The 18,393-nt window shown below is 43.1% G+C and overlaps 1 protein-coding gene across 1 annotated transcript in view; it reads left to right on the forward strand.

Annotated features, from left to right (window-relative positions):
• The first annotated feature begins 598 nt into the window (after positions 1-598).
• ppil2 (peptidylprolyl isomerase (cyclophilin)-like 2) overlaps positions 599-18,393 on the forward strand; it is a 33,780-nt gene continuing 15,985 nt past the window's right edge. The window contains exons 1-13 of the mRNA XM_061730698.1: positions 599-725; positions 849-898; positions 1,524-1,569; positions 1,750-1,812; positions 2,179-2,230; positions 2,864-2,915; positions 3,258-3,349; positions 3,652-3,741; positions 3,848-3,923; positions 4,622-4,782; positions 7,564-7,639; positions 10,850-10,956; positions 14,524-14,613. Coding sequence (XP_061586682.1) covers positions 694-725; positions 849-898; positions 1,524-1,569; positions 1,750-1,812; positions 2,179-2,230; positions 2,864-2,915; positions 3,258-3,349; positions 3,652-3,741; positions 3,848-3,923; positions 4,622-4,782; positions 7,564-7,639; positions 10,850-10,956; positions 14,524-14,613 — 987 coding nt within the window. The 5' untranslated portion in view covers positions 599-693. The remainder of the gene's footprint in view (positions 726-848; positions 899-1,523; positions 1,570-1,749; positions 1,813-2,178; positions 2,231-2,863; positions 2,916-3,257; positions 3,350-3,651; positions 3,742-3,847; positions 3,924-4,621; positions 4,783-7,563; positions 7,640-10,849; positions 10,957-14,523; positions 14,614-18,393) is intronic.

The raw sequence follows: 18,393 nt of genomic DNA on the forward strand, positions 1-18,393 counted from the left end.
TTTCACTTGAAAAAAGTAGTAAAATCTGCCAGTGGGACAAGATTTATCTTCTCATTACAAGCAAAAAAAATCTTGTTCCACTGGCAGATTTTTCCACTTATTTTAAGTGAAAATCTACTTGAAACAGGTGAAAATGGTTGTTTTTGAGTCTTGTCTTAAATGTAATGAGATTTTCTTTGACTAAAAATTAGACATTTTAACTAGAAATAAGACAAATATTCTTGTTAAGATTTTGAGTTTTTGCAGTGTATAATAACTAGTGAAATCGATCATGTTGTTCTGATTTGCATTTGTAGTTATTCTATTAAGTAATAGAATAATCAATACAAATAGACACAGAGTAATTCCATTAATGTATTTAAAAAACAAACATTTACATTTTCCCTTGAAGCCAAGGTGTGGCGGCTGCCATACCTTGCCATACCCGACGCCCCTGAAGAGGATGCAGAAGACAGGCTCAGATGGAGCAACTGATCCGCTGTGGCGACCCCTGGAGGGAAAAGCCGAAAGGAGGAGAATCAGTCCCTCGCGGTCGGCGATAACAACCCCCGTCCTGCAGGGGGCGGCAGAGAGCCGTTTCAACAAGCGGATAAAGGCACAATAAAGAGTAAACAGGAAGTCGGTCCGCGCTAGCAGCATTGGTGTTGTTTTGTTTTTACTGTTTTACTTTTGAAAGCGACTTAAAAGATCAAAATGGGGAAAAGACAGCATCAAAAGGATAAAATGTAGGTTTCAAAGTTCCCGGTATCTTTAACAAAAACGCTTCACGTTACCCCGTTAGCTCACGTTAGTTTATTTGAGTTTTAACTCCTTTTTTGTTTAATGTGTGTATTTTAACCTCGTTACAGGTACATTACCTGTTCAGAATACACAAACTTCTACGGAGGGAAGCGGTCAGGTGAGTTTGGCATTATTTAGTTTAACTTACAGGAGGATTAAATCAGCTCCAAATTTGCTATCTTGCTAGTTTTTTTTTTTATTTAATCGATCCCTGTTAACAAACTTCGATGTTCACCTGTTACTGAATTAAGTCTCATTAATCTGGTGTTTAAAAGCACCGTCTTGTTAGGTTTGGGCAGATGTAAACAGATAAACAACGTATGTTTGCTTGTGAAATGCTTGTTAATACTGGAAATAATAGTTTTTAAAAATATATATTTATAGAGATATTTATAGTTCTGATCGATACCAGCCAATATCGGTTCCTGAAAACTGCCGATACTGGCTTGTACGGACATCACACCATGAGGTACACCAAACTTAAATAGCTGATCAGCCAATCATATGGCAGCAACTTAATGCTTTTAGTGACGTAAAACAAAGTAATAAATCTATACATTACTCATTATTTAATAGGAGTAATTTCTGCAAGCTTTTGGGACAAAAAAAACTACTTGTGGAGTGAAAACAATTGAAACAGAATATAAAAGTTTAGAAATTCCTTAATCAGTCATTGACATTGACATTTCACTGAATACCATTTAATGCTATTTTACATTAAAACATTTTGTTTTACTTTTCAGAAATCCCACAATCCAACTTCCGACGGCTTCCCTTTGATCACTGCAGGTAACGAGATTTGCCTGGTGTTTCCAGCAGAGACGCATTAGACCGAGCAGAACAGTTTCACAACCATGTTGTTGTTGTTGTTTTTTTACTCCCCTGTTAACTGAAAATATTGGACAGCAGTGATTTTATATGTATGAGCAGATTGTCTAATTTTAACCTGTTTTCTCTGAAACATTTCAGTTTGTCCCTTCAGCCATTCGAATATCCGGTCTGTACTGACGAGGGAGTCGTTTTTGACCTGCTGTGAGTAGATAAATCTGGGTGACCTGTGAATGAGCCTTTCATTGTCATTTATTATTGAACATTCATATGTAACTTACAGAAACGCGACAATTGCAGCAGAAATCCAGTGGTCCATCTAATTTGTCAGTTTGTCAAACAGATCTGAGTTTTTATGCTTAATTATTTAATGAACGTTGGAACTGTGTGGCCAACTTGGTCTTGATTTGATTTTAGTGGTCTCACTAAACAAAGCTCTTTGTGCCATAGAAACATTAGTCGCGATAAAGAAATCTCAAACTCTATCTTATTTGCCTTAAGTTTTTGGTGTCTGCTTATTTTCTTCTGGTTAAACCTGAAAGATCATTCCCCGTTTTCTTTCTGTTTTAGGAGCATTGTTCCATGGATCAAGAAGTTCGGAACAAATCCGATCTCTGGGGAGGTAAGAGATCACCCATCCATCTTTAAAACTACCTTCATTTACCAACTTGGTCGAAACGTATTTCACTGTCACTAGAGTTGTCTGTTCCATGGTGAAAAGGGATGATGCTTTCCAACCTGGGCAACTCCTGAAGTTTTTTTACAGCCCTGAAGCGTTTTCTGCAGCTCTTAGTTTATGGTTTCTGACTGGAATCCTACACAGCAGGACAGAAAATTCGCTGTCTGTCCCCCGGAGAGTTATTGTCAAGGAACTGAATGCTGTTTAAAACGTTATATAAATATATTTGATATAAATATGAATACCAACTCCAGACCTTTAATCTGCTTCATGCGGATCTGCTGCAGCAGGATGACTAACGTTGTTTCGGTTAGAGCCCCTGAAAATGGAGGAACTTTGCTTGATATGGCCTTAATTCCTAAATACTCAATGCCATATTTTCATCAAACCTCTTAAAACTTAAAGTCTAACCTTTTGATCACATCTTGATCTATTATTGACGTGTAAAAAGGCAAAATCCTAAAAACGTTATTTCTGTCCAAGTACTTCTGGATCTGACTGTAAAACATAATGTCAGAGTAAAGTTGTTGTTTTTTTTCTACTGTAATTAAATGTCCCCTTTTTTCTGTCTCACAGAAACTGGAAGCAAAGTCCCTCATTAAACTCAACATTGCCAAGAACAGCGATGGTGAATATTCTTATATTTTATCTCTCAGCTATTGCATCAGTTAAAACTGGGTCCTTAACTGATTGATGCCAGAGTGAGCACAGCTAACTCCATCTCCGTCTCCTGACTCTGCGAGTTGCGCCACATGTTTCTCACAGCTCGGCTTTGTGTGATAACTGTTTTGAAAAGCAAAATTTGCCGTCAAGTGTTGGGGACTTTATTTTCTGAGGAAGTTTTAGAGCGGAGAGAATCACCTTGAGAGGGAGATACTCTGCTTTTAGAAGATGAGTTTTCATCCCCCCTGGTATCGGATTTAATGCGACTCTGCTTCTGGAAATGTTGTAATTCTTCGTTCTGTTCCAGGAAAGTATCACTGCCCCGTTCTCTACAACGTCTTCACAAATAACTCTCACATTGTTGCCAACAAGGTCACTGGAAATGTGTTTTCTCATGAGGTTAGTGAACCGGCCCTCTGGTCTTCCACAACACGCGCTAGAGTTTTAAAAACACAAACATGAAAGACATTGATGTTGATTGCAGTGTGAAATGGGACACGTGGACTCCCGGCATACCTGATGTGGATTGTTTTCTGTACAAGAAACTATGACTTCCTTACAGGATGTCTGTATTTGAAAAGATAAGAGTAAAGTAAAATGAAGAAGAATCAGCGTCATACTGGGATTCAGTTGTATTTAAGAGGGAATTCTGCTTCTCCGCTACTCTAGTGGTCACAAGAGGTTTTTGTTTCCACTTCCAGGCTGTTGAGCAACTTAACATCAAGACCAAAAGTTTTAAAGATCTGCTCACGGATGAACCGTTCACCAGACAGGATATCATAACGCTCCAGGTGAGTCGGTGCTGTCTCGATGAGTGGTTTGGAAAGTGTTAGGAAGAGAGTAAGACTCGATCAGACTGTAATGTTCCTTTTTTTTTTTTTTTTTTTTTTTTCCAAGGACCCAACACAACTGGATAAATTCAACGTGTCTAACTTCTTCCATGTGAAGAACAACGTGAAAGTTCTGGATCCAGGTGAGTTGTCAATAAACTGCAATAAACCATCTGTTCTTTTGATGGTGATTGAGAAACTGTCTTCATGACTTTCACCGCCGCCGTCTGGTGAAGGGGCTCAAACCAGCGCATGTCACTCCAGCCGGCAGTGTCTGGAGTGGTTAGGTTGAAGCTTAAACACGGGTATCAGTTCAAGGACAGAACCGGGCCACCGTTACAACCCCTAGACAGGCTTTCTACGGCTGTGCTGGACTCTCTAGGGCCTAGAGAGTCCAGCACAGCTGTAGAAAGCCTGTTTGCTCTCTTTGTGATTGGGAATTGTATTTTCTGGTTAAAGTGTAATCCACAACCGGGGATACAATGTTGTGGAATATCTAAAGCGTTGGTTGGAGGGTAGCACTGCTGCCTCACAGCTCCAAGGTTGTGGTTCTGGCGGTGGCATTCATGTTCTCCACATCTTTGTGGGGCTTGTCTCCCGGTACTCTGGCTTCCTTCCACAGTCCAAAAACTCACACATCAGTTTAACTGGTTGTTCTAGATTATCCGTAGCAGTGAGTGTGTTTGTTTGTATATCTGTGTACGTGTAGCGGCGTACCACTGTCTTTCACCCAAACAGACCTGGGATAGGCGCTAGGAGATCCCCATCACCCTAAATGGGAAGACGGGGGTGTAGATGATGGTTTACTTTATCTTCCTTGCTTTCTGTTGTGATTTTTCAGATGAAGAAAAGGCCAAGCTGGACCCGGCGTACCACCTGAACAGTACCAACCTGGAAACCAGAGAGACCTTAGCTGAACTCTACAAGGACTACAAAGGGGATCAGCTCCTGGCCTCCACCATGAAGGAGCCCGCGGCCAAGAAGACGGACAAACTAAACGCGGTAAGTAAAAACACCCGGAAAACCAAGTAGCCGGAACGACCGAGGAAAGTAACACTCATGGAAACACACTGAAATGATCCAGTTTGTTTAAAATGCAAAAGACAGCACGGACCGATAACTCGGATGTTATTTCTGAAAAGCAGTGGGAGTCTGGGTCGGATCCAGGACCGTCTCGTACATCTGAGACGCTGCTGTCAATCATACCACATGGTGTCCATTTGGCTGAGCTGTTCAGAGCGTTGGAGAATTATCCGCTCTCAGTTGCGAGGTTTATTTATTTATTTTACTAATTTATTTTTGCTGCAGCAGCATTTCAAGTGGACTTTTAACTTTTTGTAATGTGTCCTCTCAGGAATCGCGTTTACTGAACATTCCTGAGTTGAATGAACCCTATGTTTATTATTTGATGGTAACAAGTATAAACTTTGATAAGGGACAGAAACAACGTGACGTGAGGTAATTTTCTGAGTCAGAATGGATTTATTAGACTTAAATGTGTTATTCCACCTACAGAATAGTGTATGTAGTGCCCTGCAGACAAACGGAGGTCATCTGTAGTATGAATGTGTTCATAAAGTGTATAAAAGGGTTGTTTGTGCAGTTGTTTCCCTCTGAGTGCTGAAGTCACAAAACTGCTGTCAGTAGACGCAAAAGCAGGAGAGTTGACGACCTCTGCTTCTTTCCTGTTGGATGATACCTGAAGTGACCTGGATTTGTAAACCGTCTGTCAAGTCTATTTATTGTGAAGATTTCAAAGAGGGGTCATTGATCCTAATCTGCCAAGTAGGTCGGATGGATGGATTGATGGATGGATGGATGGATGGATGGATAAACATTAACCGTTCATCCCCTCTCCTTCAATAGAACTGATCAATAGTTTTTTTTATGACAAAACAGGCAAATGCTTGGATCAGAGGCCACAAGCTCCCCTCTTTTCTTTTTTTTTAGTCCTTTTTATACACTTTCTGCAGGCATAAAAAGGCTAAGATTGCTTTGGTCTGTCGGTAAGGACTCGATCCACACAATCGTTAAGGAGAAATTACTTCTTTTTTTTGCGTCAAATAACATGAAAGAGGAGGCAACACCTCCTCCATTCTGACTCAAAACTGCTTGGATTTTCATGGTTTTGGTCCTGATGAAAGTTTATACTCTTTATAACAACTGTGGCTGTTTTTAACTGGAGAATTGAAACCGCGTTCAACGAGCTTGATACTGCACAACGCTGTTGCAGATGCTTATTTTATGATCGTACCCGTTTTTACCAGATAAAATCTGTTCTTCATTTTTGTTTTCCTGCTGCAGCCTTTAATGTTTAGAAGTGTTATGTTTACTTTGCACACAGGAGGGAGACAGACAGTCAGGTATACTCGGACGACACAAACAACTGTAGCTAGTAGCAGGACGACAGGAGCGTTTACAGTTTATCCCTCCTTCATGTGCACTCCATCATCGGAAGTCACGTTTAACATAACACACATGTCACAAATAAGTGCTTATGTTTTACCACCGTAACTGCGTCCATCTGTGAATAAGTGCAGAGTTTTTCTCTCTGAATTTGTTTAGATAGCATCTCTTTTCCAAATCATGCCGCACTTTTTTTTACATTTATTTTTAAGGGCAGAGTTTTTATTTTTCTTTGGGTCTTAGTCCAGGGTGTTCATTCGAGGCGATGTCTTGTCAGCTCACGAGGAAACGGCGGATGTAAGTCGGACGGAGCAAACAAGGTGAAGTCTTCACGGTAACTGGAGCAGAAGAATTCAAGAGCACGACTCTAGACCAGACTAGTCTCTGCTTTTATCATCAGTGAGAGATCCTCTTGCCTCATATGACTTCTATGGTGTTACAACATCATCATTATTATTATATATTTTATATTTTATTCAACAAATGAATTCTACTATAATTTACGCCATAAAGAGTCACCAGCGCTCCATCATTATAAGGTGTTAGAGCGAATTAACAGAAACAGTCAGTGATTTCTAATCACTCCTGAAGGCTGGATCTTCCCAACCGGAGACAGAAAGGTTCTGTAAGATGGATGGGGGGGGGTGTCACGCATGTGCTCAAATCAACGGCATTTGATCAATCATCATTAAATCGGTATTTCAAAGTACATGGGTGGATCGCTACACTTCTAGGGGGCATCGTTGTAATTTGCAGCAATGGTTATCTCTGTGATTTTGTGGTATTGTGGCGTTGCTTCCTGTTGTAGCTCTTGGCGTTTTGATCAGAGATCCAAAATTGAGTTTTTTCTTATTTTCAAAGGTTCAAGTGGACTTGAACTGAAATACACACAGTTTTCATGCTGGCTGGTCATTTTAAGAGATTAAGCAGGTCAGAATGGCTTCCTCTTCATCTTGTATCATGTTTGCACTTGCAGACGGTCAGAGATCAACCCGGCCTCTTGCATCCGTGGGGTGAGCCCCGACGACACCCCCCACCCCCAAAACATGATTCAGTTTAAGAAAAACATTCATTTGTGGGCAGTAACGTCAGCTGCTGTTACAACACTCACGTGTTACCCGTAAGAGTCGAGATTTTCTTCTGGCTCAAAGGCACCAAGCAAATGTTGTTCATGTTGTTAAAGTTTGATTGGATTGTTTTTAAGTATTTATGGTCCGTCAGGACCGATGCTCAAGTCTTTTCTTGTGCTTTTATATTGAAGATGGAACCAAAAAACATCTAAAGAACTGAATAAGTGAAGGAAAATCCTCTCGTGGAAGTCTAGTCTTAATAGTGGTGTTAACGACGTGACCTGTATGTTTTTATTTCCCACCCCAGGCCCACTACTCGACCGGCAGAGTCTCCGCCTCCTTCACGTCCACCGCCATGACTCCTTCCACAGTGCATGAAGCAGGCAAGTGAACCGCTACAGGGTCACATCTTCTTATTTTGGTTTTGAACTCTGCATCCAGGATGGCCTGGGCCGTCGCTTGGGCTGTTTTTTTGCAGGAAAAGATTTCGATGCAAATCAAACTCGGCAGCAAGTGAGAGCTGTCGAGTTTGAAGTTTCTTCTCCCCGTCAGCCGCCGAGCTGCTCATGAAAGAGGTTTGGTGTTATGTAACCATATAGTAGGTTCAGTACTCTTCAGAAGAGGGCGGTGTTAGAGTTTAGTGACCTCGATCAGTTTTCCTTCAAAGGAAATGTGTACCATTATGCAACTAACACAGAATATTGGCAAAATACAGAGAGATGGACATGAAGTTGTCTGCGTTGATACCACAGAGTGTAGAATTTGTGCGTGACTGCCTCATCCTGCTTGAAGTTTCATGATGAGTCATGTCTGTCCAGCTGAGGTCCTGCTGAAAGATTTAGTGCGCTGTCTCCTACAAAGGCAAAAATGTTAAGAGTAGAGTGTCACTTGCTCTTAAATCTAAATAACAGCCCGCTCTGCTGAGTCGTGGAGGGTTTTTAAAGGTCAGAGATCCCCTCTGCAGGAACATAAAGCTAAGACTTAAACAAAAAGAAATGATGAGATTGTGATGCTTTTTAAAGAAAAAGGCTCACCTCAATCTTGTCTTCAATGTTTCCAACAAAATCTGAATATTCTTGTGGTGTTCCATCGATACTTTGACATAGTTTTTGCTTTTATTGATGGTCTTCATTGGCAACAATATACATTTGAATCAGTACCGAGAAACTACTGCTGGGTCCCGCTGGGTAAGCATACAGCCAATCAGAGAGATGGAGGCTGTGACGTAGGCGGAGCTACGTCCAGGCTAGAGTCAATAAAAAGATATCCAGAGTGGCTGCAGTGGAGCAGGAACGCTGGCGTCACAGTAGAAACCAGTAAAGCAAAGCCCTGGGGGTAAACATGGAAGATTGTTTTGAAAAATAAAACTGAAGACCGATGGGAATGGTCGCCTTCGTGATGAAAATGTAGCAGGGGAGCCGTACTTGGATAATCAAAGCTGCAGGGACTGATTTCTCTGAAATGTCTCCACACACTGCGTTTTTTGTTTGTTTTTTTCATTCTAGACCTGGTTATAAGACGGGCAAGTGCTCAGAACATGGCACAGAGACAGTCAATTTAAATTCAAATTTCAGCGAGAGCTCAGACAGCGTGGAGTATGACGCCTCACCCCCTGTATGGATGGTACTCCAGAGAAAACCCAGTGACACAAAACTGCAGAATCTGACATTGCTAGAGAGCATGAAAGGAACTTTGTGTGGCTGAGATGGGGGCCAGTACCGCTGGTATGAGCCTGGTAGGATTTCTACCACAGCGAGTCCTGGAGGTGAATATCAAAGCCGGTAGTGTGTTGGTGCGGGGCTGCTGGAGAGAGTCAGTTCACGGAGAGAGCCTTGAATCGAAAGCACACATCCAAAGTCACATGAGAACCTGCGAAGAAGAAGAAATGGTGAAAATTACTACTTGGCCAAAGATGCATCAGCCACAGCTGGAATAGTTGTCTCTGAATAAGTTTGTGCGTCCTCCATGGCGAGGAGGACTGACCATGAAGCAGACCAAATACACAAAGTATTATCACATTCAGTAAAGCTTTTTGTGCTAACTATCAATTACTAAAATAGTTTCTAATGTGTTAGCCGTGGGTCGACTTTTATTGAATAAAGTAATGTCTCACTTTGACGGGTTATTTTGGGCAGAGGTATGTCATTCACATCAAACACGTGAACAACTGTAGGTCGTGATCGACCCTAAACCTGTTGATTTGGGCTCGTGCTCACAGGCCTTAGGTCTGTATCTGACCAGATGGCAGCAACATAAACTCATTAAAGCGGGATGGCTTGGATCAGTTACGATGGACTGAGCCTTCTCCCGTGTGGGCACCATGCTGACCATGACATGACCCTAATACTCGAGCGCCCTGGTATCCAGAAGATCTGTGCAGCAGTGATCTTCAGAACAACTTTAAAAACTGCTCTAAAAAGCCTTTTCCAAGGCAAATAGACAGTAACCTTTGCAGCGGCTTTCATGTGCCACTTGTCCTTGATGAATCTGATTAACCACATGCTTTAAAGCCACCGTATGTATCAATCCCACCTTTGACCACCAGGTGGCAGCATATCACAAGACAGTTCATGTATCTAAAAATGAAGTGTCGCTAAAAAACATGCCATATCGCCCCCGTTCGTGAGCCCGGTGTCGTCAGTGGCTTTTTTTGTCAACAGCAGATCTGTATGCCCCCCTGTGGTCAGAAGTGATATTGCTATAAGTGTTTTAGCTACATGTGGACCCGGATCACAGCTTTAGTTCAGGTTTTGGCAGATCAGAAAAGTTTGGTTTTTATTTTTATTTTTTTAATCAGCATGTTCATGTTTGAGGTTTAACTGTACTTTTTCTGTAAAACGGCACCGTCCATATTTGCTTGTTAAGGCATAACAATTGTATTAAAAATAAATATCCTCACAGCTGGGGAGGCTGACGAGAGCGTGGCCGTTATCTGTTTACCCCAACCTTACCGGACCGCTGACAATGAAAAGAAAGAAACAACTAAATTGAGTTGGAGTACAAATACAAACTGGTTTTACTATTGTCATTTTAATGGACACGGTTCTGTTCTGGAGCTGCTTTGCTGCATCTGGTACTGGGGGGTCTTGAATCTGTGCAGGGACAACAAAGTCTCAAGAGGTTCTGGAGACAGATGTTCTGTCCAGAGTCAGGCAGTTTGGTCTCAGTTGCAGGTCCCGGGTCCTCCGACAGGATAAAGACCCAAAACACACGACTAGAACCAGCCGAGAACCACTCAGAACCAAACACTGGACTGTTGTCGTCCTGATCTACATCCTGGTGAACATCTGGGGAAACATCTGGAACCTGCAGTCTGGAGAAGAAACCTCCAGACCTGAGACACCTGGAGACGCTTGTCCATGAGGACCAGAACACCCGTCTACAGGTGGACAGAACCTGTAGGGGAGGACAGAACACCCGTCTCCAGTGTCACAGTTCCACTCATCACTATTGATTTTTTCTTTTGTGCTGTTTTTCACTTTCAGGTTATTTCAGGAACCCTTGTAGGATTTTCTTTACTTAATGAAAGTGATCCAACAAAATCCCCTTCATATTTGTGCGTTTTTAATTTGTTTGTATTGTTTTTGTTCCAGACGCCATCGCAGACGACACCGTCCGGTACCAGTATGTGAAGAAGAAGGGCTACGTCCGTCTGCACACGAACAAGGGGGACCTGAATGTAGAGCTGCACTGTGACAAGGTCTGATCACAATCCAACATCCAATGTTGACGGGTAGAATTTTAATGTATTTCTTTATTTTTGGGAGGATGATGGAACGTAGCATTAATGCTCATGACACTGCAGGCACTTGGGAACTTTGATCATGTGTATTGAACAGTTTTTATTGCTCTCATATTGGCAGTGTTGACCAACGAAAGGTTTCCAAATGCATCGCTGACACAGAGGCTCTGATTCAGACCTGGCTCACTTTAAATTCTACGAGGGGGGAAAAAAAAAAAGCTCTTAAAAACTGCGATTACCAGGTCACACGGTCAGGCTGCATTTGTGTGATTTAATCCAGGACATTTGAAATGAGTATTTTGCAGAACGTGTTCACTATTTTTCCGCTAATCTAGATGGCAGAAATGTGTTTGTTGTGTACCTCCTTGTTGGAGCTGGACGCGAGGTCCTGCAGAGCTGCCGTGACTTCCACCGGCACATTTCTGCCCCGGCAACCGAGTGTGCTTGGCTTTTATTGGCCCCCGAGCTGTCAAATCAGAATAATCGGGGGGAAGTTGCAGCGGTTAGACAACCTCTGCCCTACATCCTCCTCCATCCCACCTTCCTCCCTGGTGGTTTTCACACTCGATGGCAGCTGCACTCGTAGCCTGCTGTTTATGAATTAATGAGTGCTGCTTCACTGTCACAAACACTCACAGTCAGACGGGTTTAAAGCCCACATCATGTTAACTTCCTGTCTGCTTTGAATATCTCCTCTTCCTTTGCACTTAAAATACCCAACTTTGATAAAATAGGAGCAGGCGGGTGATGGATATCAAAGAATACTAAAGTTTGACTGTATTTAAAAGCACCTTGATTGATGTAAGTGGTTGCTTATGATAAAAGTAACTAGGGGACATTTTGAAAGGTAACCAACTCCTACAGATGTTTCCATAGGTTTGAATAAAATGTTAGACGAATAATACAACCATTTTCACCTTAATGGCTTCAGTAATCTGTCATATTGGCTTTATATGGACGGCGGTAGTGATGGGACTGAAATGATGATGCGTAAAGGCTTAATGGGCCGCGAGGATGGTTGGAAATCCCTGTGGAGGGTAAAGGTGAGATCCAGACCAGCCGGCCACCCGACTGCAGCATTCTGCAAGTTGAAAGCTTTGCGTTTTTGTAAGGAATTTATAACTAAATGGAGGAAACTGAACCAACCCACCACACGGATTGGTCCGGGGGATCGATGCTGTGTCGGTTGGTTGAGCGGGTGGCGGTGCACCATATTCAGAGGCTCGTGCAGGCGGCACAGGTCTGCATGTTTTCCCCCTCTCTCTACCAGAGTTTCCTGTCCAGCCACTTTCAAAATAAAGGCCATTGGAGCCATGAAAAAATCTTTAAAAAAGAAAAAAACAATGATCTGAGCCGAAAGGTGAAGCTCTAGATTTACCAGGCAGTCTACATTCCTACCCTCACCTGTAGTCACGAGCTGGGGGTAGAAGCTCCTCCACATTGAGAGGAGCCAGATGAGGGGGCCCAGGTGGCTCCTGCATGCTTCCCTGGGGACGTTTTTTGGACACTCCCACTGGGAGACTGGGGAAGACCCAGGGCGCAGGAGGGACTATGTTTCTCAGCTGGCCTGGGAAAGCCTTGGGTCTGGGCTTCCCTGCTTAGGATGGATGGAAAAACTGGACAAGCCACAAGAAGCTGTTTTAAATGCACAGTCTTAGCAGGATTAGACACTTCTGTTTATTTATTCTGTTTTTTAATTAATAGAAAGTTTAAATTGATTTCACGTCTGTCCTGCGTGCTTTGGTTTATGGGATAGGCAGCGCGTAAGCGTGTGTGAACTGAGGCATTTGCTGCCTTTTTCTTTTTTTTTTCCACTTTTCTGTCTGCGTCAGCCAACACTTTCCACGCTGACATCACTGCTTGTTAAGTTTTTATGTAGCCAGGCAAGTTTCTAACTTGGATTGCATTTCAAACATTCTCAGGCTTCGCACAAAGACGCACACAAACACAGAAACATGCACGCCAAATTAACCGCCATTAAGAGCAGCAGCAACCACGAGAGGTACAGATTGTGATCTCTGACGTCAAATTTCTTGGTAAAGAATTGACCTCATTTTGACTTTCGTGCATTTTACAAATGGATGAATTAACAATTTATGGTGCCTGACAGGTAGTTGTTATATAAAACCTTCAATTAAACGTATGAGATTTGAAGCTGAGCTTCATCAAAGAGGCAAGACCTGGTATTTGATCATCACTGTGATTGAGATAGAAATAAAAGCAATAGAACGTATAAACACCTGTTACACAGTGAAAAGTCGGTGAATAAAAATAGACTGGTGATTCCTGGAAACTATTATCCATTGTTGCCAGGGGGAGGGGCACACGGTCATATTCAAATACACTCAAGAGAACTGTTGAACGCTCTTGGCGTTAACAACCGTCAGCCCGACCAACGTCACGCTCAGAGAACAAATGATGCCTTATTTCAGAGCACCAGTCAGTCAGGAGTAGCCTCTGCAGGTGAAGGTTTAGTAATCACTGACAGACGCCTGAACGATGGGAAATCCCAGAACCTACCTTCAGGAATCCAAATAGCCGTCTGCTTCGCTTCCCACATCAACAGAAACGCTAAACTGTCTCCACACTGACGGCTTGTTGGTTCCTCTCGATACACTTTTTGTAGTATTTTGTTTTCAAACGTGAAGCAAGGTCAGGTTTCAGTCTGCTCAGTGATCCCGGGCCGCTTTGATGAATAAGTAATATGCAGTTTGGTTGTCTGCTCACATGCATGCAGAACGACGCTTTTGTGATGTGATTAAAGCTTAATAATCTCTGTCGACGTTTCCCACAGTTTTATTTAAAAGGATCACATCTGTCCTTGTATGATGTCAGTAAATGAGCGACATTCACCTCCTTATGTCTGCACGAAATTTTTTTATTTTATTAAATAAAAGCTAATAAAACTCACTAATATGGCCTAATTTAAAAGTTAAACATTTAAACTTTTTTTCCTAGAACACGCGCTGTAAACAGATTTGAGATCGAAACATTTTAAGAACACAACTTTTTCTTCATGTGGCTCTCGGATGACTCTCAGCCTGTAATATGTTACAATTTTAGATGTATTTACTTTGTCCCAGCAACAAAGCTTTTATTTGACTCTGAAGCGTAGCGGACACAGACCAGCTGGTCTCGTCGTGCACCGGCCAGACCCGGGATTCGTCTCCCCTTGGGTTTCCCTCGGGTTCTGCGCATCTTCTAACTCCTGCAACATCAATTTTATATGAAGAGGTAGACAAAACTGTCGGTCCACGGCGCAAAAAAAAACATTTTGTTGCTGCAGGGACCTGTTGCGACTCGTGTTAAGAGTCCAAATGAAACAAAATGACGTGTATGTTATTAATTTCATGTTCCTGCTGCAGCGACTGGTAGGTAGGAGGTAATGGACCCACCACCACGTTTGGCGGTGGCAGCTGCTGATTTTGTGAGCAGTCTCAAAAAAAGAGACTTCACCGGCTTTGTATTTACTATTTTATTTTATGCTGACTCTTGGGGGTTTCATTTGCCTGTTCTCTCCTCCAGGTTCCCAAAGCTGGAGAGAATTTCATCCGTCTGTGTAAAAAAGGCTACTACGATGGGACCATCTTCCACAGGTCCATCAGGAACTTCATGGTAAGAGGAATATTTTCAGAACAGGCCTCAAGAGGGGATATATTTGTATTTTCCCACCGGACTGCTCGTGTTTCGCTTGCTACTTGCAGCAAAAGAAGAATCCTTAATTTACCAAGTATTCTTTTAACACACAGGAATTTGACCTCTGCATTTAGCCCATCTATAAGTCATGAACGCACGCTCGTGCATGAACGCATGAACGCACGCCCAGAGAGGTGTGTGTTGGCAGGTCAGGGAAGCAGATGGTGAGGTTAGGTGAGCTGCTCAAGGGGGCATCAGCTGTAGACAGCGAAGGCACTTGGGAGCATTGATCACTCACCGCCCCGGCTCACATTTTTCCTGCCAGTCAGAGAAAAGCACCTTTCTGTACTTTAATTGCTTCTCAGGCCTCGGGTCTGCAGCTGCTGTAATCTCTGCTTGCACCGGCGCTGACATCTCTAAACGGGGAGAGTTTAAAGTCCCGGTCTCTGCAGCCTGGCAGATGAGGAGTTAAGAACTGAGACACAACTCAAGTCTGGAGATTTTATATTTGCTCTAACTGCAAAACCGAATTATGGTACTCGAAGGAAGATTAAGAACAGCATGAGGAGCAGTTTCAAGTGTTTTTTCTGCAGGAGCAGAATTTTGGTTGCTGGTTACGTTTTCTTGCACAGTTATGTATGATGATTTTGTGGCGTTATCAAGTTTACATCCACCTACCGGTACTTTACTACTCATGCTGTTTGACATTGAGCTGAGTGATTGCAGTTCATGCTACGTGAAATAGTAACGTTCCAGATCTGCAGCCGTGAGGACCAAGTTCACTCCCTTCGAATTCAAAAATGTGTACTTTTCACCACACCAGAAAGATCATCTGATCTGGGCCCGACCTAAAAATAACCTTTATTCAGCCTCAGATGCAGAACAGCATTTTACAGCGTGCAGCGGTTGAATTAATAAAATGTAACGAGTAAAAACTCAAACACCAAGGCCCAATCTCAATACTACTTTTCTCCACTCGCCCGTCTTTTCTTCACTCGCCCGTCTTTTCTTCACTCGCCCGTCTTTTCTTCCCTACCCCCTAAAAAAGAAGGGGGAGATTTTAGGGCACTTGAGATCTAGGGCACTTGGCCCAGGTGCCTGTCCCATTTCTCCTACTCCCCCTTGTTTTCATCCCTAACCTGAACAGGAAGCTGAGAGCCAAAAGCTGTTTTAATTTCAGCTGTAGTGCTGTTAATATGGCACTTTATTAAGTTTTAATATTTTTTCAGGCGTAAAAGTAACCGTTAAGATCCCCAACCTGGGCTCAGTTTATCCAAATAACGCCTGTTAAGAAATTTGCTCTGAAGATTTCGGGATTTCTGCCTGACTGCCGGCTCTGGAGTTGATTATGGTTCCGCGTTAATCGACGCAGAGTCTACGGTGTAGGGTATGGCGTACGGCGCGCGTCGCCGCGTAACCTACGCCGTAGGCTCTGTGTCGATTTAACGCGGAACCATAAAACAGCTCCACTATCTTCACTTCAGCTTTATCTGAAAGTGTGTAAATTACCCAGATAACAGCTTTGTGGTTTCTGAAAACTATTATATCAGAAACATCCAAAACAAATCTGACGAGTCACAGGATTATATGCGTGCTCCCTCGGTCACAATCTGAGACGAGTCTGCCTGTTTGCCCTCGGTCAGCGAGTCAAATCGACGCAGAGCCTACGGCGTAACCTAACAGCCTTTATTCCAGCGCGATCTTCGTGAACAACGGACAAAAAAGGGATTATGTACATTCACTGAGTGAATATTATGAAAGTAAAATATATATTTCTCGCTAGAAATGTAATCAAAACGCATTTATATGCAGAAACTAACTCAAAATATTGATTTTATTCACAAAAAAATAAGAAAATGTCCATGTTTTTTTTTTTTTATTCAGTCCGCAAATGACGACGAAAAGCATTCTGGGAAAGCATTCAGGGGTAGTGAAGACAACGAGGGCGAGGGGGAGAATTTGGACAGGGCCCAAGTATACCTTCAGAGGGGGACGATGCTGGACCGGCAGGTTCTGCTAATCAAATGATCTGTGGCAGCGTGCTGGTCTGAAACGTTCAGGCATGTATTAACACAATGCCAATGAGGAAAGACGGTGCTCTTCAAAAGCAGTGGTGTTGATTTGGAGTTATTTTTCAGCCAGAGTGTCTGGACTCTGCTGTCATTAAATGGGGCGGGAATCCAAATCCAAAAATACTGTATTAATCCCCGAAGAGAAATCAAATTTTTCACATATACAGCTGCAAGAGAATGACTGATGCCCAGCAACATCTTGCTTCTATTCTTTTTCAAAGTTCAGACTTCAGCCTGACTGAGGAGTTAAGACGGGGCCTCCAGAGAGCTTTGCATAAACAAATGTCTGCAAAACGTAATGAAGTGAAGTAATGTTGGAAAGAGGACTAGAACAAAATTCACACACGTTGTGTTGAATTATGTTTATTTTGTTTTTGTTTTTATAAACTGTCTCTGCCTTTTGGTTGCCTCTTTTTACTACTACTTCTACTACAGTCATTTAGCAGGCACTTTTAGGAGGGTACAACTGGATCAGTGCTGGTCAGACTGCTGTGATTCCAGTTAGAAACAGGTGCTGCCATGCTAATGCCAGAATATTTTTATTATTAGTGTTCCTTTCCCCCCCAACAGTCCCTTTTATACAAGAACGCTGTCTGAAAAGACACCATCATGCGATCATCTTGTCATAGTGCAGCTGACTCAGTCCTGCAAAGAGCTGGATCTCCTAACTAGTTCTGATGAGCAGAGAAGTTTACTAGATGCAGAAGTGCTCCTTAAAGAGCTGAGTCTTTAGCTTGCTCTTAAAAGTAGATACAGACCCTGCAGATCGGACAGAGTTTGGTAGGTCATTCCACCATCAGGGAACAACGGAGAAGAGTCTAGCTACTGATTTCACACCACATGGTGGTGGAAGAACCAGGCGTCTTTCACTGGCTGAGTGGAGCTGTGGAGAGGGAGTGTAGCTCTGGATGAAGTAGTGAAGGTAGAGGGAGAGTAGCTCTGGATGAATGAGTGAAGGTAGGCAGGAGCCATTTGGGTAATTGTTTGGTAAGCCGGAGCTTTGAACTTGATGCTGCAACTGGAAGCCAGTGCAGGGTGATTAGCAGCGGAGTGACATGAGCTCTCTTGGGTTAGCTGAAGACCAGACGTGCTGCTGCATTCTGGATCATCTGCAGAGGTTTAATTGAGCACGCAGGAAGGTCGACCAAGGAAGAATTACAGTAGTCAATGTGTGACATGACCAGAGCCTGAACCAAGAGCTGTGTCGTACGTTCTGTCAGGTAGAGTCTTATTTTCCTGATGTTGTAAAGAGCGAATCGGCAAGACCGGGAAACCGACAGAACATGCTCCTTAAAGGTCAGCTGGCTGTCTAACATGACACCAAGATTCGTAGCAGAAGACGTGGGCACAGGTGTGGTGGAATCCAGCTGCTTATCTGAGGAGGTGAGGAATGACTGGCTGGACAGACAATTGGCGCTTTTGCATTAGTACCACCTTAGCCCGGCTCGGCTCCGCGTGGCTCGTCGCGGCTCTTCCCGTTTGTCCCCGTGTGTTTTTCCACAGCCAGGGGAGAAGCGGGCAGGTTGGGGTGAAGCTGCTGTGACGTACTCGATTGCGCAACCGCTTTGTTCATGTCGGCGCTGATCAGAAATCAGCTGGAGCCGCGAGCGGCTGAGAAAAAAAACAGCCCGTCTACATCCCTTTTTTAATTCTCTCCTCAGCACCAGGTTTATGAACATCTGCACCT

This window comes from Cololabis saira, chromosome 9 (assembly GCF_033807715.1).
Source record: "Cololabis saira isolate AMF1-May2022 chromosome 9, fColSai1.1, whole genome shotgun sequence".
Lineage (NCBI taxonomy): Eukaryota > Metazoa > Chordata > Actinopteri > Beloniformes > Belonidae > Cololabis > Cololabis saira.